The 22,692-nt window shown below is 47.0% G+C and overlaps 1 protein-coding gene across 4 annotated transcripts in view; it reads left to right on the plus strand.

Annotated features, from left to right (window-relative positions):
* Nucleotides 1-22,692, plus strand: part of LOC115098500 (thioredoxin H-type-like) — a 159,600-nt gene that overhangs the window by 113,941 nt on the left and 22,967 nt on the right. For 2 of the 4 annotated variants that reach the window (XM_029615072.1, XM_029615064.1), the window contains exon 5: nucleotides 9,141-9,206. The exons of 1 other annotated variant lie outside the window; for it this stretch is intronic. In XM_029615072.1, the coding sequence (XP_029470932.1) occupies nucleotides 9,141-9,206 (66 nt within the window). Of the gene's footprint in view, nucleotides 1-9,140; nucleotides 9,207-12,485; nucleotides 12,688-22,692 lie in introns of those variants that run through there. One more of the 4 variants, XM_029615091.1, reaches the window with a different exon arrangement.

The following is a 22,692-nucleotide window of genomic DNA, read 5'->3' on the forward strand; positions in this document are numbered from 1 at the left end:
ACAGGAAGCGTAGCTATTCAGTAATTTCCGTCTCCAAAGCAGTTTGGAGTGCCTGCACGCTAGTTGAGCGTGCTTTCCAAGACTACTTTAATTTTTCTCTTTTCTTATCATTCTAGATTCTACTTTGTTTTTCCTGTCTATTCGACTTAGAGCCCCGCGCTCCTGCGGTAGATACCCAAGGGTTCCTCCTGCAGCGAGCTCCCGGGGTGATTGCCGTGCTCCCCCAATGGTGAAAGTCCTCGGTCCTGCCGACGCGCGGCAGTGACATAGCCCCCGGACGACGTTCGGGTGTAGCCTACGAGGCCCTCGGTCCCGGCGTGGACGAGGTAACGGGTGCATATCCTCAATTGCGGTGGTGAGGTGATCCCTTCCCCCGCAGCCGGAGACCGCTTGTGTTCCAGCCAAGAAGCGCCGAAGCTGGTAAGGTGTACCTCTCTTCCTACGGGTCTCCGAAGCACAGAGGATCGGCGGCGTGGCACGCCGTGGAGGACGCCATTGTGGGGCCTTGCTCAGGTACTCTGCGCCCGTAATAGGCGCAGCTTCCCTCCTCCTTGGCTTGGTTTCGGTGTATTGTTGAGCGCGTATTGCTGGCCGCCTATTGCTGACAGCTTATTGAATGCACACTGAGCATATCTTGCTGACCGCTTATGGATGAAAGCCTATTGACTGCACATTGAGCATATGTTGACACCCGCTTCTTGCGGGAAGCCTATTGCATACAAATTGAATATATATTGCTGACCGCCTGTTGCTGAAAGCCTATTACATGCACATTGAGAGCATATTGCTGAGCGCTTCTTACTGAAAGCTTATTGACTGCACATTGTGAGCATATTGCTGACCGCTTATTGCTGAAAGCTTATTGACTGCATATTGTGAGCATATTGCTGACCGCTTATTGCTGAAAGCTTATTGAATGCACATTGAGAGCATATTGCTGAGCGCTTATTACTGAAAGCTTATTGAATGCACATTGAGAGAATATTGCTGAGCGCTTCTTACTGAAAGCTTATTGACTGCACATTGTGAGCATATTGCTGACCGCTTATTGCTGACAGCTTATTGAATGCACATTGAGAGCATATTGCTGAGCGCTTATTACTGAAAGCTTATTGAATGCACATTGCGAGTATATTGCTGAGCGCTTATTACTGAATACCTATTGAATGCAAATTGAGCGTATATGACTAACCGCTTCTTGCTGAATACCTATTGAATGCAAATTGAGCGTATATGACTAACCGCTTCTTGCTGAATACTTATTGAAGGCCATTGAGGGTCTATTGCTAACTGCATATTGCTGTGTGCTTATTCCATACCATTGCGCTGGTGTCTGGGCCGCCTGTTGTATTCAGCGCCTATTGCTGCCGCGTATTATTATTGAGCGCCTGTTGTATTAAGCACCTATTGCTGCCGCATATTATTATTGAGCGCCTGTTGTATTGAGCACCTATTGCTGCCGTGTATTATTATTGAGCGCCTGTTGTATTAAGCGCCTATTGCTGCCGCATATTATTATTGAGCGCCTGTTGCTTTAAGCGCCTATTACTGCCGCATATTATTATTAAGCGCCTGTTGTATTAAGCGCCTATTGCTGCCGCATATTATTAGTGAGCGCCCGTTGCATTTCGCGCCTATTGTGCAATGGATCAGAACACTGCAGAGTCTTCAGCAGGCATTGCAGCCCTTGGCCTCTGCTCTGCATGCCACCTTAGGGCCACGCGCAGGGAGGAGCCAGATTCTCTGTGTGGCCAATGTGAGGGGGCCGTGCAACCCTCGGGCCAGGACCAGTCTCAACCACGATTTGTGGACAGTTCCCCAGGGGCTACCCCGGAGTTAGGGGGCAGTCTCGACCAATCAGGCATCCCGGGGGAGCTTGTACCCCTGCGATTAGAGGCTGCTTCCATTTCCTGGGTGGATCTCTTTAAGGGAATTCATGCTTTTGTACAGATGCAAACGGCTGCCCATCCAGGCCCTGCGGTTCCTGCTGTTCCTGTAGTTCCTGCGGTGGCTGCGCCTGCGGCGGCTGCTGCAGTAGCAGCTCCTGCGGATCCGGTTCCTGGACCATCACGACCTTATCGCGAACGGGACTTCCCTCCGATGGATAGTCCGGATCAGTCAGACCAGGAGGTCTCACAGGACGAGTCCGAACTCCCGGACGAGGGGGACCTCCCTCCAGGAACTGAGCCATATCGAACCATGAGGCGGTTCTTCCCTAAGGAGGATCTCTCCGACCTGGTGTCTCAGTGTCTGGCAGAATTGGATATTACAGGTCCCAGCGCTTCGGTACCCTCTGCGCAGAACCCCCTGCTGGAAGGTCTTCGTCCTACGGCCCGCCATTTTCCATTCTTACAGGCGGCGCAACAACTGATCGATTTAGAATGGGCGGCGCCAGCGGCCGCCTTCAAAGGGGGTCGGGCTCTGAAGAGCATGTACCCATTGGCATCGGCTATCTAGGACCTGCTGGCGTGCCCTCAGGTGGACGCCTTGATTAGCGCTGTGGTCAAGCGCACTACCATTCCGGTTGAAGGGGGGACGGCCCTCAGGGAGCCGCATGATCGGCGATTGGACGCCATTCTGCGTCAGGCCTTTGAGGTGGCAGCTTTATCTTTACGGATCGCCACCTGCTGTACGGTGGTGACGCGTGCCTGTTTGTCACAGGTTAGAAACAATGCTCCAGCGGCGGACATGGAATCCGCTCTTTCGTTCCTTACAGATGCGGCATCTGACCTGGTCCGGACAACAGCTAAAGGGATTTCATCCTCCGTAGCCGCCAGGAGGCAGCTCTGGATCCGAAGATGGTCGGCTGATGCGCCTTCTAAAACACGCCTCACCAGATTACCCTTTAAGGGCTCTTTTCTATTTGGCAGCGACCTTGATAAACTGGCCAGTGCATGGGGCACCTCTCCAGTGCCCAGATTGCCGGAAGATCGGTTCCGAAGGGGCCAGTGCGCCTTTCCAAGGCCCTCCAGGGGCAGGAGTTCCCAGCGTTTCATTCCTTACAGGGGTCGCTACCAAGCACCATGTCCTCTGGCCAGGAATCAGTCCTTTCGGACCAAGCAGCGCAAGAGGGGAGCGGGCCCGGGCGCGGGTCCCGGCCACGCCTCCCAATGAGAATCCGCCGATTCATCTGGGGGACGGAGCCATAGGGGGCAGGTTGACCCTCTTCTACCCCAGATGGGTCGAGATTACATCGGACCAGTGGGTTCTCGCCGTTATCCGGGAGGGATATTATCTGGACTTTCATCATCTCCCTCCGGACAAGTTTGTGGAATCTTCGTGTCCCATACACAAGAAGGCAGCATTGGAAGCTACCCTGGCGAGGCTCCTGTCCTTGAAAGCCATCATCCCAGTACCTGCCTGGGAAGTGAATTCTGGCCATTATTCCATCTATTTCATGGTACCCAAGAAAGGGGGTACCTTTCGGCCTGTCCTGGACCTCAAGTCAGTCAATCGATACTTGCGGGTCCCGAGGTTTCGCATGGAAACTCTACGCTCCGTCAAGGCCGCAGTACAGCCAGGGGAATTCCTCACGGCATTAGACCTGTCAGAGGCATACCTGCATATCCCGATCCATCCGGATCATCAGCACTACCTACGCTTCAAGGTTCTAGGCCGCCACTTCCAGTTTCGGGCTCTGCCCTTTGGGTTGGCGACGTCGCCACGGACATTCACCAAGGTGGTAGTAGTAGTAGCGGCGGCGCTCAGGCGGGAAGGAATTCTGGTCCATCCCTACCTAGACGACTGGCTGATCAGGGCGAAGTCTCGAGAGGAGAGCCTTCGGACCACCAACAGAGTGATAGCCCTTCTGGAAAGCCTGGGCTGGGTTATCAACCTCAGCAAGAGCTGCCTACAGCCTTCCCAGTCACTGGAATACCTGGGAGTACAGTTCGACACCCGGGCAGACACGGTCAGTCTCACAACCAAGAGAACGTTGAAACTTCAGCAGCGTATCCAGTATTTGATGGGAGCCAGTCGACCCACAGCCTGGGATTATCTGCAGGTTCTTGGTCTCATGGCATCCACCCTGGAAGTGGTGCCTTGGGCGAGGGCCCATATGAGACCTCTACAACGCGCCCTGCTCTCTCGCTGGAGCCCCCGTCTACGGACCTACTCCACGCACCTACCTCTACCAGCCCGAGTGCGGACCCAGTTACGGTGGTGGTTGCAGTCCAACCACATGAGCAGGGGATCGAAGATGTCCTCACCCACGTGGATCTTGCTCACCACAGATGCCAGCCTGAGCGGCTGGGGCGCACACTTCGAAGACCTCACCGCACAAGGGCGGTGGAACAGAGAAGAGTTGGCGTGGAACATCAACCGTCTAGAGGCCCGGGCTGTCCGCTTGGCATGCCTTCAATTTGCCCACAGACTGCAGAACAGAGCAGTCAGAGTGATGTCCGACAACGCCACCACGGTGGCATACATCAACCGTCAGGGCGGAACCAGAAGCCGACAGGTATCGCTGGAGATCGCCCCTCTGATGACTTGGGCAGAGGTGAATCTTCAGGACATCTCCGCCGTCCACATTGCCGGGAAGGACAATACCACAGCAGACTTCCTCAGCAGGGAAAGCCTAAATCCGGGAGAGTGGCAGCTCTCACCCACGGCCTTCCAGATGATTGTGGATCATTGGGGGTTTCCGGACATGGATTTACTGGCGGACAAGTCCAATGCTCAAGTACCCAGATACTTCAGCCGCAAGCGCGACCCGTGCTCACACGGGATCGATGCCCTGGTTCAGCCATGGCCTCCAGGGACCCTACTGTACGCCTTTCCTCCGTGGCCTCTGCCAGGCGCTGTCATCCGCAAGATTCAGAGACACCGGGGCCTAGTCCTTCTAGTGGCGCCAGACTGGCCAAGAAGACCCTGGTACGCGGACATGAGAAGACTACTGGCAGGGGAGCCCCTTCCCCTGCCTCCTCTCCGGGACCTTCTACATCAAGGTCCCATTCTTCACGAGGATCCGGCTCAATTCTCTCTTACGGTATGGCCCTTGAGAGGGCTAGATTGAAGAAGAGGGGTTACTCGGAGCCTGTGATTGATACCCTCCTCCGAGCTCGCAAGTTTTCCACATCCCTCACATACATCCGGATCTGGAGAGTATTTGAAGCATGGTGCGACACTCACGGCACCAATCCACATGCAACCACAATCCCTATTGTGTTGGATTTCCTGCAGGATGGACTTCAGAAGGGTCTCTCCCTCAGCTCCATCAAGGTTCAGGTGGCTGCGCTGTCTTGCTATGGTCCCAGGAGGGATGGCAAGACCATCGCCAAGCACCAGGATGTTTCTCGCTTCCTGCAGGGAGTCAAGCATATTCGTCCGCCACTGAAGTGGCCTGTACCTTTGTGGAACCTCAACCTTGTTTTGGATTTCCTCGCGGGATCCACCTTCAGACCCCTTCGGGGCCTGTCTCTTCGTTCTCTCACCTTGAAGATGGTATTCTTGCTGGCTGTATGTTCAGCCCGCCGCATCTCAGAGCTACAAGCATTGTCCTGCCGTGATCCCTTTCTCAGAATCACTCCAGAGGCTATCCATCTTCGTACGGTTCCCTCCTTTCTACCTAAAGTGGTTTCAGTTTCATCTTAATCAAACCATATCCTTGCCTACCACGGCGGGTCTGAAGAAATCTGAAGAAGGGCGTTTATTACGCCATCTCGACATTGGCAGATTGCTGCCCAGATATTTGGAACTTACACAAGACCTACGGAAGACGGACCATCTGTTCGTCCTGTACAGCGGGAAGAAGCTAGGTGAAGCAGCCTCGCGGCCCACCATCGCCCGCTGGATTAAAGAAGTTGTCAGAGCAGCGTACGTAGAGGCTGGGAAGTCTCCGCCTCTACAAGTCAAGGCTCATTCTACCAGAGCACAAGCAGCATCTTGGGCAGAATCCAGGTTACTATCGCCTGCGGAAATCTGTAAAGCGGCGACGTGGTCCTCCCTCCATACCTTCTCCAGGTTCTATCGTCTGGATGTCCAGGCCAGGGAGGTCTCGGCATTTGCGAGGGCAGTACTACATGGGCCTCAGGCAGCCTCCCGCCCAGGCTGGGAGTAAAGCTTTTGTACATCCCATTTGTTCTGAGTCCATCTGGCTACACGCCAGGAAATGTTGGGATTACTACCTGATAATCCCCTTTTCCTTAGTGTAGACAGATGGACTCAGCATCCCGCCCAGCTGCCTGCGTACATGGGTATCACCGATTCAAGGTAAGCCATGTCATCTGTTTCCATTAGAGCGTACACCAGACCTGGGCAAGGGGCGGCCCGCGGGCTGAATCTGGCCCACCTACGGTCTGTGACCGGCCCGCCCACTGCTGAGAGCAGACGGAGAATGAGGCACGCTGCCTTCCCTCTGGCAGCGTGCCTCATTCTCCGCTCCCTCGCTCCCCGATTGGCCGGCCAATCGGGGAGCGAGGGAGCGGAGAATGAACTGTTTTTTTTACAGCGTTCGGTGGGGGGGGAGGGAGTGACTCGAGCGAAGACACGCTGCCTGATTGGCCGGTGCTGGGCAAGCCTTGCCCAGCACCGGCCAATCGGGCAGCGTGTCTTCGCTCGAGTTTCTTTCCTACCTACCTACCAGTTCCGCCTTTCGTGGTCTTTTTCAGGGGTCCCCAACCACCGGTCCGCAGGAGTTTTTTGCTGGTCCGCGGCGCGCGCTCCCGGTCTCTCCCGCTGCCGTTGCCGCTGGGCTGTCAGCACGTTCAAGCCCAGTGGGAACGGCAGCAGTGTTAGAAGCTGTGGTACCCGCGGCTGGCCTTTTCTTCTTCCCGCGCCTGCACCCCCCCTCCCGTGACCCGGAACAGGAAGTGATACATGGAGCGGTGCGCGGGAAGGAGAAAGAGCCGTGCCGCGTCGGCTGTAGCGTCGGTCCCCGAGCAATTGAAGCAGCCAGTAATCGAGAAAGGAGTCAGCAGCATGAGCCTCCCGCGGCCGATGGGATTCTTCTTTCTTGGCCTTCGGGGGCTGCTGCAGCTCCCATTTGTGCTCCGGTGGGGGGGAGAGGAAGTGAGAAAGAGAGAGAAGCAGCCAGCCAGCCTGTGTGTGATTGACTGGTCAGAGAGCTGATGTGTGTGTGTATGTGAGAGACAATGAAAGTGATTGCTCAATGAGATGACTGATGTGTATGTGAGATATTAGTCAGGGAGGTGTCTGATGTGTGTGTGTGTGAGAGAGAAAAAGCATGGAAGTGAGAAGTCTGGGTATGTGGGAAAGCATGAGCGTAAGAAGCCTGGTGTTGTGGGAGTGAGAAACCTGGGTGAGTGTGCATGCATGAGAGAGAGAGACTGCTTGGTAAGGTGACGGTGTGTGTGAGAGAAAAAGACTGGTGTGTGTGAATGTGAGAGAATGTGATTCAGGGAATGAGAAGCCTGTGCACGTGGAGAGTGAGCATGGAAATGAGAGAGAGACTGGTGTGTGTGTAACAGAAAGAAAGTGATTATGGGAATGAGAAGCCTGTGCATGTGAAGAGAGTGAGCATGAGAGTGAGAAACCTGGGTGTGTGTGAGACAGCATGGGAGGGAGAAGCCTGTATATCTGAAAGAGAACTTGGGAGTGGGAAGCCTGTGTGTGTGTGTATGCATGAGTGAGATCAGGTGACTGGTGTGTGTGTGTGTGTGTGTGTGAGAGAGAGAGAGAAATAAAGTGATTATGGGAATGAGAAGCCTGTGCATGTGAAGAGTGAGCATGGGAGTGTGAAACCTGGGTGTGTGTGAGACACATCATGGGAGGGAGAAGCCTGTATATCTGAAAGAGAACATGGGAGTGAGAGACTGGTGAGTGTGTGTGTGAGAGAGAAAGAAAGTGATTATGGGAATGAGAAGCCTGTGCATGTGGAGAGAACAAGCATGGGAGTGAGAGACTGGTGAGTGGGTGTGTGTGTGTGTGTGAGAGAGAGAGAGAGACAGAGAAAGTGATTATGAGAGTGAGAAGCCCATATATGTAAGAAGAACACGGGAGTGGGAAGCCTGTGTGTGTATGGCATGAGAGAAACTGTTCAGGAAGGTGACTGGTGTGTGTGCCAAAGACTGTTTGGGAGATGATTGGTGTGTGAGAGACAGAAACTGGTCATGGGGGCATGACTGGTATGGTGTGTGTGTGAGAGACATGGGCACTAAGGAAGAGGACCATAAGTATAGTGCTTAGTTTCTACTGCTGCTTCTGGTGTGTGCCACGGCCTGCAGGGAAGGGGAGTAGGAGAGCTGCTGGAGGGGGTAAGTAAAGATGGCTTTAAGTTTATTTTTCTTGACTGCCATTTTAATTGTGTGATGTCTGCTTTTTTGAAACATTTTATTGGTGTTTGGAGAATGTTTAATAGTTTTTATGAGTTTTTAATTGTTGGATGTTATTCTGTTCATAGCTGTTTTGAAACATTTATTCTGCTTATTAGTATAGTTTTACAATTATTTCTGTGTGGGGATCTATAGCTGCTTGCTATTCTGTTTTCCTAATAAGAGGTGTATTGGTTTTTAGGACCTGATTTAATATTTGTGGTGTTGCCTTTTCATAGATAGGGTTGCTCCTGTTTGAGTGTATTCCATAATACAGGTGTAACTGTGTGTGGATTAGTTTATGTGCATTACTACAGATCCTGGGAGTATGTTAGGTCGGTTCTGTGTCTGTTACCGAGATGAGATATTTTGCTAGCATGTAAGCGTTTGTATCGGTCTTATTTGTTGTGTTTTCTCAGAGGACATGCATTGGTGGTAAACTGCTGTCTTTTCATAAGTAGGGCTATTGAGAACTGAGTTAATTATATTAGTCCGGCCCTCTAAAACCATCCCAATTTCTCATGCGGCCCCATGGGAAAATTAATTGCCCACCCCTGGTGTACACTCTACCAGGTGTCCACGCCTTCTGGTTGGGAATGCTGGCGGTCTCCAGCTACTATCAATCGGTCAGGGGAATCCTGTTTCACTTTTTAACTGAGCGTCAGTACACACATCTATAAACAGCTTTTGCAAGGAAGATTTCTGAATAGCTACGCTTCCTGTGGGGATATATACGCCCCCGTGCTGACGTCAGATCCGTCTCCAACTGCTAGCACGCGGATACTATCCCATTTGTTCTGAGTCCATCTGTCAACACTAAGGAAAAGGGGATTATCAGGTAGTAATCCCAACATTACTTTTATTTTGTAGGATGTAGCTGATGAATATGATATTGCTGCCATGCCAACATTCGTGTTCATTAAGAATGGTGTAAAGGTGCGTACTCATAGCACTTGGATGCTGGACCAGGCATATTTTACATTTTGATGTAGAATAACTTTTGATTATATGTTAGGAAAGCTGTGAAACCTTATTCTTGGATATTGAGTGTTGTCAAAAATTGTGTATTGATAATTTTCCTGACCAAAAACAGCTTTTTCTTTTGTCAGTAGCACAGAAGAGAGTAAATAGCATTAGTGGAACTTTTTTTGCTTCTTCCTTCCTTCTCCTCTGTCTGTGGTGGTTAATGTGGGTGCATGGAAATCTATCTCATGCATATTCATTAGGGATATTCTGAAAACCTGACCTGTTGACAACCCTTGAGATCTGAGGGTGAATAGGGTCCATCCTGTATCCTCTTTTTCTGGATCCTAGGCCAGCAGCAGTATGGGTTCAGTTCCTGAAAAATCTCTATCAATTTGCCTTTGGCTATAAAGTGGTCCCCTCCCACCTACTGCATGTTAGCTCCACCATCACAGTGTATGAGCACAGAGCAAATAAGTTGTGCCTGAGGTTCTGGTTACAGAAATGCTGCTATTGTTCTCCAGAGCACTCTACCATCCCCATTCCCACCAACTGTATACCAAGCAATTAGGAGAACACTCATCAGTATTTCTCCAATAAGAAAGAGAGAGATGGAGACCTCATGCCGCTCTTTCATAAGAGGAACAGGTATTTTTGTGATGCAATTGCATTGTGGCATTTTGACATCAGCCACCACTGGCTCAATGAACTCTCACTTTCCCCACCCAGCCTGACTTTGACTGGGCTGTTGTACAGACTAGGTTCAGCCCCAAGTAGTGTCATGTTAAAGGGCAAATTTGCCATTGGACATTTTTCTAACAGGTAAGTAGGCAGTGAGGGTCGCTTTAAACACTACCACACAAAATAGATCAAATGTTGCAGAAGTATTCCTTAAATCAAGGAAGTGTGTAGCCAGTCCCAGAAACTACTACTTGAAACACAGGACTGTGAGCCCTGCAGTACTGCTTATCTCCATAGGCTGCAGATGTCTTTGCTACGGTAACTGTGCTAGGGTGACTAACCGAAATAGAGAACTTTTATAGACCATTATCACAGCGTTTATCATTTGGGAAATTGCTGTTCAGGGCAATTCTATGCAGAGCCAGATTTTGGTGTAGGCAGCATAGGCACTTGCCTGGGGCACCACATTTTGAAAGTACCCAAAAGCTAGAAAGCTCCCTGCTGCTTTCTTCTTTCCAGAGGGAAGTTCTCCCACCCAGAGTCCTCTACATATGAGTGCCAAGGTTTAAAATCTGGCCCTGGTTCCATGGGATTAAATTGGCAGATTTTAGTTCTGATCTCCAGAGTTCTGTGGCGTTAGTGCTGCAGGGTTTGATATGTGGCCAAGTAGCGCTCTCACAGGGTCATAGCTTCTGACATGAGGAGATCATCATTGCAATGCTAGGTATTGGAGAAATCATAATTATAGAAGAAAATAGAAAAGGCTGTTCATAAAGGTGCTCTAGTTTGCTGAGAAAGGATTTGATCCGTTTTGGATTGACAGGTGTCAGCACATGCCTAGTGTTAGCCAATAAGGGCTACACAACTCTGGTCCTCAAGGGCAGCAAACCCATTTGGTTTTCAGGTTAGCCATAATACAGAATTTGGTGGGTTTCCTAGACCAAATGTATGCAAATATATCATGAATATTCTGTAGCACCTTCCTCAGGTAATACAGTATAACTGGTGCTAAGAAAGGGGGAGACTGACACACAAGAAAACCATTGGGCTTCACTGTACAGTAAACTCCCAGTGGTTTGTGGATTCAAAATCAAATGGGGATAGACAGTGCCGCTGTGCCCAATCTTTACCAAATTGGGATGCCCCTGGACCTCACCATTAGGATTTCCCAAGCCCCACTGCAGTCAGAAATCCATACTCTTCATATGAGAATAAATTTTACTTAAAAAACCATGTAGGCAAAACATAATGTAAATATTGAAGGATAACACAAACAATAATTTGCTTTTGAACAATGGTAATAGAATAAGTAAGAAATAACTAAGAGGAAAGGCAGGATGTGGACAACAAAATTAGGGAATGACAACAATAGTGTGTACCCAGCAATCTCTCTTACTGAGGAGGACCCTCTAACTGTGAACATGGTATCAATTCAAACTACTCCTTTAATGCTGAAGGGTTTTTCCCATGTTCCAGACAAATTCTGGTGATATTGGGTAGGGGAAAGTTTTGCAGCAGCTCCTTGGGCTGACTTGTTAATTTCATGTTCTTGCTGGTGAATGTCCAGAAACCGCTGGGGCACCTTTCAGTCCTTACCTATGTGGCTCCTTTATCACTAAATCTCTCCACAGCAAGTTATCAGAATAGGAAGAACCAATAGCAGTAGGAGCTCTGATTACTAAACTTCAATAGTGTTGGGAACAATTTCTCTCCTCTACTATTATCTCCACTCCAGTGGGGTTCATTCTTTGTCTCTCCTTTGTCTCGCCTTCTGTCTCTTGGATGAAATATATATATAAAATTTGTTTTTGCTAACCTTTTAGTTCTGTGCATTCAAGTGGACTAACATGGCAGCCAAAATACTTCATCCAAGAGACAGAAGGAGAGATATAGTCAGTTTATCTGCATCTGGCAAAGTCACTGTCCAGCAGGCACTGATTCCCCTTATTAACATTAGCTCTGTGCTTGCAGCCAGTGCACAAGACCATGCTTGTAGTATAAGCTCATGGGGGAGGTGACTTTGGGGGTTCCCCCCTTTTTTTGAAAACTTCTCCCAATTTGTTATGGATTTCCTTAAAACCAGACCTGTTTGAAGCTCTTGAACTGGAGTTGTACAATCTTGCGATAAGTATGGAGGTTTTGGAAAGATGCCAAGCAGATGAAATACATGTTTCTTCTCATGACTTCCTGCATGTTTTAGAGTCTGTTATAGCTAAAACATAAACATGGACTCAGAACTAAACTCTGTAAGTTTTGTTTTAAAACAGGAGGTGTAATCCTTCTCATTCAACCCAGATCCAAATGTTTCCTTTCTCAAATGGGGTCAAGTGGCAGAGCATTAATCTCTCTCTCACCACATCCCATATTCTACAGGTTCGCAGTTTGCTAAAAGGTCAAAAAGGGAAGAACTTTAGCTCATGGCTCAAATTCTGAACTTGGATTTGAGCCAAAATGAGGCCAAGAAACATGCCCAAAAATAATGTAGACATGTTAGCTTCAAATATAGAGTAACCAACTTGCTAGAATCAGGTAAAACTGGTAACAAACCACAATTTGTTGACTTTACTTCAGGTTGATGAATTTTGTGGAGATTGTCCGGACACACTGGCAGCAAAGACTATTCTGCTGAAGTGATGATGCAATTTCATGTTACCCTGCAGCAAGATGAGAAATCATTTTTCTGTTTACATCAGATACTTGAAGGACATTTTTAAAAAATGTGGTCTTTTATATAAATGAATATAATAAAATACATTTTATTTTTGTGGGTTTATTTTTTCTACTCCTGGAGTGTTCTTACAGTTCCTCCTCTTGAGCAGTTGTATGGTTGGCTGTTTGGCTGCCCCAAGATAGCTGGAAAGTACCATTAGGCTAAGAAATTGGGCAGAGGGGGGATGGGGAATAAACAGAGGTACCATGTAGGGAGCACTATGGTTCATTTCCCAAAAGTAACCTCCCTATTAATTCATTCCATCTCTCTTCCACAGACATGCCCTGAGGCTAAGAGGGCATAACCCTCCCACATCATCGACAGCATTTCACAGAACCAAAACTGTCTTTAAAATTTCTTTTTAGATTTTGCAGGCTAACAGAACCATAGTACAATCATATTTTATATCACTTCACTATAGTCTAGGTCTATGTTGTTCTTCTTTAAATTTGTATTTCAACCTGCATCCTAATTGATGAAGTGATGTAAAAACTGGAGTAGCTGAAGCTGGAAAAGTCAACACTTCCCTTTTAATTTGTCTGTTGCAGTTTTAGCTGAGTTCTGAGGCTCCACAGCCACACCCTGCAGACTTTAGCTGCTTCAACTCCTCCAGTGCCAGGCATTTTAGATTTTTGGCATCAGAGGAGGAAATCAAGCATTTTTCAGTACCAGTCTATCATGGCTGCATGAAGTGAGGCCCTCTGGGTTAAATGTACTAATGGTTTTCTTCCATTTTGGGCTGGATTTTAAGCGGTACGTGCGGGCGTACATTTGTGCGCGCAACCCGGCACGCACAAATGTACGCCCGATTTTATAACATGCCCGCGCAGCTGCACGCATGTTATAAAATCCAGGGTTGGCGCGCGCAAGGGGGTGCACAATTGTGCAACTTGTGTGCGCCGAGCCGCGCAGCCTTCCTCCGTTCCGTCCACCCCCCACCTTCCGCTACCTAACCCGCCCTACCTAAAACCCCCCTTTATCTTATAAGTTGCGCCTGCCTCCAGGCAGGGTTGCGTGCGCTAGCCGCCGGCCTGTGATCCGGGGTGGGGCCCCAGCCCCGCCACTTTTTTCAAGCCCCGGGACATACACGCTCCCGGGGCTTGCACGCGACGCCGGGCCTATGCAAAATAGGCTTGGCGCGAAGGAGCAGGTTTTCGCGGTTACGCTCGTAACCCTTTTAAAATCCACCCCTTTGTGTTTATGAGGAAATGCTGAATATATCTGGCCCTCAGAGTTATGAGGTCTACACTGTCAGCTTCTCTGAATCCTCCTACCAGCACTGTTTTAGGCTTCTCCTCCTCTCCCTCTGCTTTAAGCTATTCGTTTTTCTGGTCTGGGGTCCTCTCACACCTTCCACCACTCTGTGTTCCTCTGTCGCCACCCCTTCTATCCCACTCTTGGCTGTGGTGGTTGGTTTCGCCCCTTCACCACCATTATTGAAAGTGACCAGGTGAAGGCTTTGAGTAGTTCTGCTGCCCAGCATTAATATGACAAACCAAAGTATATATAGACACCACAAAAAACAGTGATCCACTAATATATGATCTTACCAAGAACAGAACTAACTGTTCTATCACTGTAAATAAAAATTATTTTTCTATTTGATTTATTAATATCTTGTGTCAGTTTCGCTATTATCTTCAGTGCCTACACAATAAGTGGACCAATATGTTAAAAAAATATTTAGAATTCCATCTAAAAAAAATTTTTTTTAGAGAAGGCAGAAGGTTTCATATATGGTATAGGCGTCCCTGCACCGAATTATTGCAATTATAATCATTAACCTGTTGGATTAACCTCCATGCCATCTGTTGGATGGCACGGAGCGGCGAAAATGTACGCAATATCAGTAACTTGAATATAAAGAATACAGCGAGGAAGAACCCTGCTTGTTGGAGCTTTTTATTGACAGACTCCCCTGAGGAAAGACGCATAATCTGAAACACGAGCATGTTGGGATCGAGATTCAGCATCAAAGGAAGCCAGCACACAGGAAGTTGGAAGGTACCCGCTTTAAACGACCACAAATTTTAAATTTCAAGCTACAAGTTTACCACCATTTAAGGAAACCAGAGCCAACAACACGATGGATGTCATGATAGTTTTGGGACTTTAATACTAAAATGCTCAAAAAATATTTTAAAAAAATGAATATGGAGGCGGTAGGAGGTTAATGATTATAATTGCAATAATTCGGTGCAGGGACGCCTATACTATATATGAAACCTTCTGCCTTCTCTAAAAAAAATTTTTTTTAGATGGAATTCTAAATATTTTTTTAAAATATTGGTCCACTTATTGTGTAGGCACTGAAGATAACAACGAAACTGACACAAGATATTAATAAATCAAATAGAAAAATAATTTTTATTTACAATGATATGTGTATGTGTATGCATGACAGAATAAGAATGTGGTTCAGTGTGTGTGAGAGCAAGATACTGTGGAGCTGGATGCTTATGAGGTGAGAGAAGTATGACTGGCTATGTGCAAGAAGCAAGATAAATTGTCACATGTAGTTGGATAGATTGAAAGAAGATCAGAGGTCAATAGAATCTGAATCTGTTCATTGCTAACACATGCGATAGGCCCTTACCGCATGCGAAAACGTGTTTACCACATGCGATCGCAAATTCCGAAAATAGGAGGAGTTAGGGGCGGAGAGTGGGCTAGCCTGTCTGCGAAGAGACATCGCACAGCTGTAACGCTGATTGCGGGAGAGAGAGAGAGAGCCTGGCCATAATATCATGGCCCATAGGTAGGTATGTATATCCCTATGGTAGGCCCACCTAGTAACTCGAGGTGGGGATTAGGTAAGAGTGTAGGGGGTTAGGGGCCACTTTGACATTCTACGTGACACCTACGAACAGAACAGTGGTCTCTTGTGAAGATTTGCTGGCCTTCGGAGTGAGGAAACTCACTCCAAGATGAGATTTGGGCAAGGTTCTCTCAACCTAGCTTGATGGACTCTCTACCTGGGTAACATCAAGCTAGGTTGAGAGAACGAATGGTCCCTGGATCCCTCAATAGCGACCAGGATATTTCGACGTTGGGGTCAACCGACAATAGACCTCTTTGCGTCACATCTGAATCACAAAGTGGACAAGTTCTGTTCCCTACACAAACAAAAGAATCATCCAGCCAAGGACGCCTTTGCTCGCCCTTGGAACTCAGGCCTCCTCTACGCGTATCCTCCGCTCATAACCAAAACTCTTGTGAAACTACAACAGGACAAGGGGTCCATGATACTCATAGCCCCATATTAGCCTCGACAAGTGTGGTTCCCCACACTTCTAGACCTCTGTCAGGGATCCAATACGTCTGGGAGTAGCTCCCAAATCTCATCACTCAGGATCAGGGTCGCTTGCGCAACCCCAACCTCCAATCCCTATCCCTGACAGCATGGATGTTGAAAGCTTGATTTTACAACCACTCAATCTTTCAGCTCATATATCTCAAGTACTTATAGCTTCACGTAAACCTTCCACATGAAAGAACTACGCTTCTAAATGGAAGAGATTCACCTTGTGGTGCAAGCAAAACAAAATCGATCCTTTCACTTGCACTACTACTTCTCTACTAGACTACTTATCTTTCAGACTCTGGTCTCCAGACTTCGTCCGTAAGGGTACATTTAAGTGCAATCTCTGCTTACCATAACAAGATGGGAGATGCACCAATTTCCACACAACCTCTCGTCAGTAGGTTTATGAGAGGTTTAACTCAACTCAAACCACCGATTCGACCTCCAGTCACAGAATGGGACATGAATCTGGTATTAACAAGGCTCATGCGTTCTCCTTTCGAACCCATGGACTCTTGTGATCTTAAATTTCTCACATGGAAAACTATATTCCTCATAGCTATTACATCAGCTAGAAGGGTTAGTGAGTTACAAGCACTCGTCACGTATCCACCTTATACGAAGCTCCTACATGAAAGTGGTTCTCCGTACATATCCAAAATTCCTTCCCAAGGTAGTCACGAAATTTCACTTGAATCAATCCATAGTTTTACCCACGTTTTTTCCAAGGCCTCACTCCCATCCAGGAGAAGCAGCCCTACATACTTTAGACTGTAAGCATGCGTTATCCTTTTACTTAAACCGCACCTCAACAAACAGAAAATCCTCTCAACTTTTTGTGCCCTTTGACCCAAACAAACCGGGTAAAGCAGTGGGTAAACATACTCTATCCAACTGGCTAGCAGATTGCATACAGTTTTGCTATGAAAGAGCAGGACTTCCTCTGCAAGGCCGAGTGAAAGCACACTCAGTACGAGCAATGTCAACTTCAGTTGCACACTATCGTTCAGTACCTATTCTTGACATATGTAAAGCAGCAACATGGACTTCTCTTCACACTTTCGCAGTTCATTACTGTCTGGATAAAGAAGGACGATTAGATTCAGCCTATGGACAATCTGTCTTAAAGAACTTGTTTCCAGTTTAAGCCCAACTCCTTCTACATCCAACCTGCTGTGATCTTCGGCTGACTCATTTCAACAACAATACCTCACTGTTGTACGGCTCCATTACCGATGTCACCCATATGTGAGGACTACATCCTGCTGTCCTGGGATAACACCTATTACAAGGTAAGCAATTTTGCTTTATCCCAGGACAGCAAGATGTAGTCCTCACAGAACCCACCCGCCACCCCGCGGAGTTGGGTCTCATACCTTTTATTATTTTATTTTTGCTAAAGCTTATTGCTACATACGAGACTGAAGTGAGACACCTGTGGCAGAGAATATCATGGCATGCTGGGCATGCTCAGTGGCCTCACAGGGCCAGTCAAAAGTTTCTAGAAACTTTGACAGAGGTTTTCCCGCACTAGGGCTCCGTTACTGACGTCACCCATATGTGAGGACTACATCCTGCTGTCCTGGGATAACACCTATTACAAGGTAAGCAATTTTGCTTTATTTATCCATATAGCCAGTAACAGGGAAAGGATTGAGAACCAATGAGATTTGTTAACTAATCACAGCTATCTCTTTGAAGTCTAGTGTAAAAATAAATGAGCTTTTATTGTTTTCAGAGAGTGACACAGATTTTTATTTATATATTTACTTAAAATATTTATAGCCCACATTATACAATGAAACTTGTTCTAAGCGGTTAATGGTATCATCAACATAAAACAGTAGCTAAAGATAGTCATGAGGTAAGGCATTATCTGCAGACTGTATTTGCACTAAGAAAAAAAATGGGAAAAGAGATTTTGTGTAAAGGTTTTTTAGTGACAACTTGGCAAAAAATTATTTAGCCAGAGTAGAAATGAGTTTTTTGTGTAAGTGAATTGAAACAAGTATAAACTTTTGTTGTTTGGAAGAAATGGCAAGTAAGGACATTTGTAGATAATTTTTTGTTTTATTTCCAATTAGCTGAATAGTTTTAGGATAAACGCTTACATTTTATTATTATTAGGCAAACTAAGTTATAGGGAATAATCAGAAGAATGGTCATGATTTTATTCAGAATAGAAAATTGTAATTTGTTTTGGGTAGCCTAATCTACATCTATGCAAGAATCCTGTTAAATTCTTCATAAACTGTGAAACCACTCCAGTAACAGTGGGATCAAGCATCCAGTAGCTGAATAATCATGCAAGAACAGTCTGGGAGTCATCTGATTCTGCTGAGAACTGAAAAGGGGAGGATGTTTGTGGTGTTGTATTTATAAAATGCTAAAAGCTAATTTTTCTATCTCTTAGTATAATGATAAATTCTTCTTTTACAATAAGCACATGGTTTTCTCTCCTGTAGCATATGAGGCTAAATGTGTTACATAAATGTGCATGTACTGATATTGTTTGCATTACTTGTCATAGTAATATTTTTATCTGCTTCAGTCTCTGCTCTGGAAGAACTTTTAGCTGTTTGCATGTTACACATACCCATCCTAAATCACATAGCTGAGAGGTGGAGTTATTTATATAAACCTTCATCTGTAACCAATTCTTCAGCATGCAAAATATTTCCTACCCAGCCTCAAATATGGCAATTAGCTGAGAATTGCTGGATTAATACTTCCCTCAACATGTAAGTATATCATACCTACCAATATCTTTTTCCCATAAAAACTTGTCCAATCTACCCCCTTTTTTTTTTTTTTTTAAATATTGCAGTTTTCTCCTACTCATTTATACTTTTAGCTCAGTTTCAACCAGGGCTAGGATCTAGCACACTGAGCCTTTATTCCCAACTACCTGGACCCTTTTCCCCTTATATTATATCTCCACTTAAAACATACCTTGTTGTGGTTATTACAGTGACAATCCTAAACCAGGGAACCCTGCAATCATAGACCCAGCAACTTCCCCCCTCAGGGGATATCAATGCTGCCCACATAGCATCCCAGCCCCCTAGCTGAGCTGATAAACAGATTGAACTGGAAACCTTCCGCATGGCAGTGTGTAGCACTGCCACTGACTCACCAGGCCAGCCTATATCCAATTTATAATTGACTTAGCATCTTAACCATAGCTACTTCTGCTGCCAAAATGGTCCATAATTTCATCATGTTCATTAAGTAAAATAACACATTCCTTTCAAATTGGTGAAATATGCTACTTGTTCATCCTGGAAGATTGTTTTGTTTGCAGCTTTGGGAAAAAGATAGGCTGTAAGATTCCTGTGCTTATATATACATGTGTATGTATTTAATGTTTTCTTTGCATTCAGACAAGTTAATCCACACCAGTGGGTTATGCACCTCTACCATCAGATAGAGACAGCACAGCTGAACGTCACGGTATTTATATACCCCTGTACTGACATCAGCCTGCCAGTATTCTCCGTTTCCAGAAGATGGTGGATGTGCATCTTCCTAATGGGGATTGCTTAAAAAAATTGAAGAAGAAAAGAAGGAAATTAATTCACCCCTTTCTCCTATGGTGATATCTTATGGTCCCTCCTTCAGTCGAGTTTTCCTGAGGTGATATCTGCAGATCCCTCCCTTGGAAGAGTGCCTCAGTCTAGCAGCTGGTTTTCCTGTGTGGACTTAGCTGTAGAGAGACAACTGAGGCTAGCGGCTGCAGGAAGCCAAGTGCGGTGGTGAAGGCCTTTGCCCTCTTCCCCCGCAGCCAGAGACCAATTCTGTATTCGGCTGAGAGGGGCTAAATTCAGTTAAAGAGTATAAAGATTTTAAAAAAAAGGGGGGGAGTTAATTTTAGGGATTCCATTCCCTTTCTGGTCTCTGAGCTTGGTGCGCCAATCTGACTTCCATTCCTGCTCTGGGAGTGGTTGGGGAATTGTGGCAGGTTGGCAGGTTAAGCAGCCTTTTTGGCTAGGCCTCGCTCTCAGGCTTTGCTTAGATACCATGTGGTAGGCTGTGGCAGTGATCACACGCTTTTCTGGGCACAAGACTGCCGCGAATCAGTGTTTTGATGACAGTACACGCTTGTGCGCTTGGGTTGGCAATCAGGTGGGCGCTCACTTGAACTGTGTATTGGGCACCTACATTTTGGGTGTCCGTAGTGTATGCTTATTAGACAGAGCTTGTTTTTGGGCACCCTATCCAGGTGGCCGCGCAGCTGGATGCAGTTAGTTGCTTTTGGGAGCGTACTGATAGCGGGTGTTTATCCATGGCGATGTAGCAAAGAAGCCTAAGCGATTTACCCTTTGTGCTCCTTGCCATATTCGGGCATCATAGCCTGGCGTCCCCTCTAACGTTTGTCAGCACTGCTTGGAGGCTCAGGGAGAGTTGTCGCCAATTGATTTTGCTAAGCCCGGTTACTTTTTAGCATGATGTGGGAATGGGACAGGAGGAGGAACTGCCAGAGGTTTCACCTGGTTTTGGGGCTTCCTTAACTGGTCCATCAGCAGGGGAAGGTAGCTCAGTGGGAGCAGGACTGATGCCCCATGTTTTTGGTATGTATCCTGCCTTGGGTGGAATTTTTTCAAGGGCTGCAGTCCTTTCTTCAGGCGCAGTCAGTGGTCCCGGCCAAACCTAACAGTTTAGGATCGTAGGCCGTGGATTCCCAAATGCCTAGTGCCGTGGGAAAGTGTCAGAGTATGTATAGACCTGCTGCAGGTCATGCTGATAGGGACCTAGAGGGAATGGATGATGAAGCCAATCCTTATTCCCTGGAGGATGGGGAAATTCCTCTGGGATTGGAGCCGTGTAGAACAGTGTTGCATTTTTTTCATAGAGATGAGTTGCTGGCTCTGATCTCCCTGACATTGAAGATGCTGGGTACTGATTCAATGTCTGAGCCAAAGAAAAATCCCATTTTAATTTCTTTGCATAAAGCATCATGTTTCTTCCCCATTATGGATGCTATTCAAGAATTGATTGATCTTGAATGGGGCTCCCCGGAAGCTAATTTTAAAGGGGGATGAGCCTTGGAAGCATTGTACCCCTTGGATACAGCTGTGAAGGAGCAGTTGTGCTTTCTGAAAGTGGATGCGCTGGTATGTGCCATCACCAAGTGGACACCTATCCCTGTAGAAGGGGGAGCAGCATTGAAGGATGTGCAATATAGGAGAATTGAGCTTATACTTAAGCAGGCTTTTGAGAAGATGGCAATGAATTTGCAGATAGCCTCTTGTTGCTTCTTGTTTGCAGATAGCCTCTTGTTTGCTTCTTCTGAGGAAGTTGATGAATCTGGTTTGAATTCCAGGGCAGTGATGGAACTGACAGCTGCCTTTTTGGAAAATACCAGCTGCGACAAGGTCTGCATTTCAGCCAGAGGGGTGGCTTCGGTGATTGTGACCAGGCATCGGCTATGGCTGAGGAATTGGCCAGTCAAGTCTAATCTTACAAAGTTGCCCTTTAAAGGATCACTCTTCTTTGGGAGTGAGTTGTATAAAATGGCCAATAAGTGGGGTGAGTCCCAGGTTCCTCACTTACCAGAGGATAAGAAGCAGGCACTGTGCTCTTTCGGTGCGAGAGGTTATGCTAGGGGTTTCAAACGCTTTTGACCCTACAGAGGAGCAGCATCTCAGAGGGCTCAACCTTTGGGTAGGCCTCAGTCCTTTCGTCCCAGGCAAAATAGTCGGTGTGGGGTCCCCCGAACCTCTCAATGAAGGTGTTCTGACCCACCCTTGGGAAGAGGTGATAGGGAGTCGCCTCTCTCTTTTTAATTGGAGGTGGGTCGAGATTACATCAGACCAGTGAGTTCTGGAGGTAATAAGAGATGGTTATGCTCTAGAGTTTCTCAGCGTTCCTTGGGACGTTTTCATGGTGTCTCCCTGTAGCTCTCCACAGAAGAGGCACGCAGTTGTCAAGATTCAGCCTGTGCCCATGTCACAACAAAATATAGGCCAATATTCCATGTATTTTGTTGTTCCCAAGAAGGAGGAGGGTTCCTTTTATCCCCATCCTAGATTTCAAGAGAGTCAACCATCATTTGTGGGTGACTCATTTCCACATGGAAACTTTACACTTGTAGATAAAGGCAGTACAGTCAGGGGAGTTTCTTACGTTTCTGGATTTGTCAGAGGCGTTCCTACATATTCCCATCCGGTTGGAGCATCAATGGTTTCTGCGTTTTGCTGTTTTGGGGATACATTTTCAATTTTGAGCGCTACCCTTCGGTTTGGACACTGCACCCAGAACCTTCTCCAAGGTCATGGTGGTGGTAGTGGAAGTGTTGAGTAAGAATGGCATTGTGGTCCACCCATACTTATACGATTGGCTAATTTACGCCAAGATTATGAAAGAGAGCCTTCAGGTCTTGTGCAAGATGATCTCCTTGCTACAGGAACTAGATTGATTGGTGAACTTGGCCAAGAGCAATCTGCAGCCATCCCAATCACTGATTTATCTTGATGTTCGTTTTGATAAAAGCAAGGCAGGGTGTTCTTGCTAGAGATCCACATTCAGAAACTGATGACGTAGGTGCGACCTTTGACAGAAACAATACGGCCAACAATGTGGTCTTATCTACAGATTGCTCGGGTTGATGGCAGCCACCCTAGAGGTGGTTTCGTGGGCAAGGGCACATATATATCCTCTTCCGCGCACACTCATTAGAGTCCGCAGTCTCAAGACTACTTGACACAGATTCACTTACCGGTGGAGATCACCATCCAATTGCACTGGTGGTTGCAAGCAGATCA

This window comes from Rhinatrema bivittatum, chromosome 1, assembly GCF_901001135.1.
Source record: "Rhinatrema bivittatum chromosome 1, aRhiBiv1.1, whole genome shotgun sequence".
Lineage (NCBI taxonomy): Eukaryota > Metazoa > Chordata > Amphibia > Gymnophiona > Rhinatrematidae > Rhinatrema > Rhinatrema bivittatum.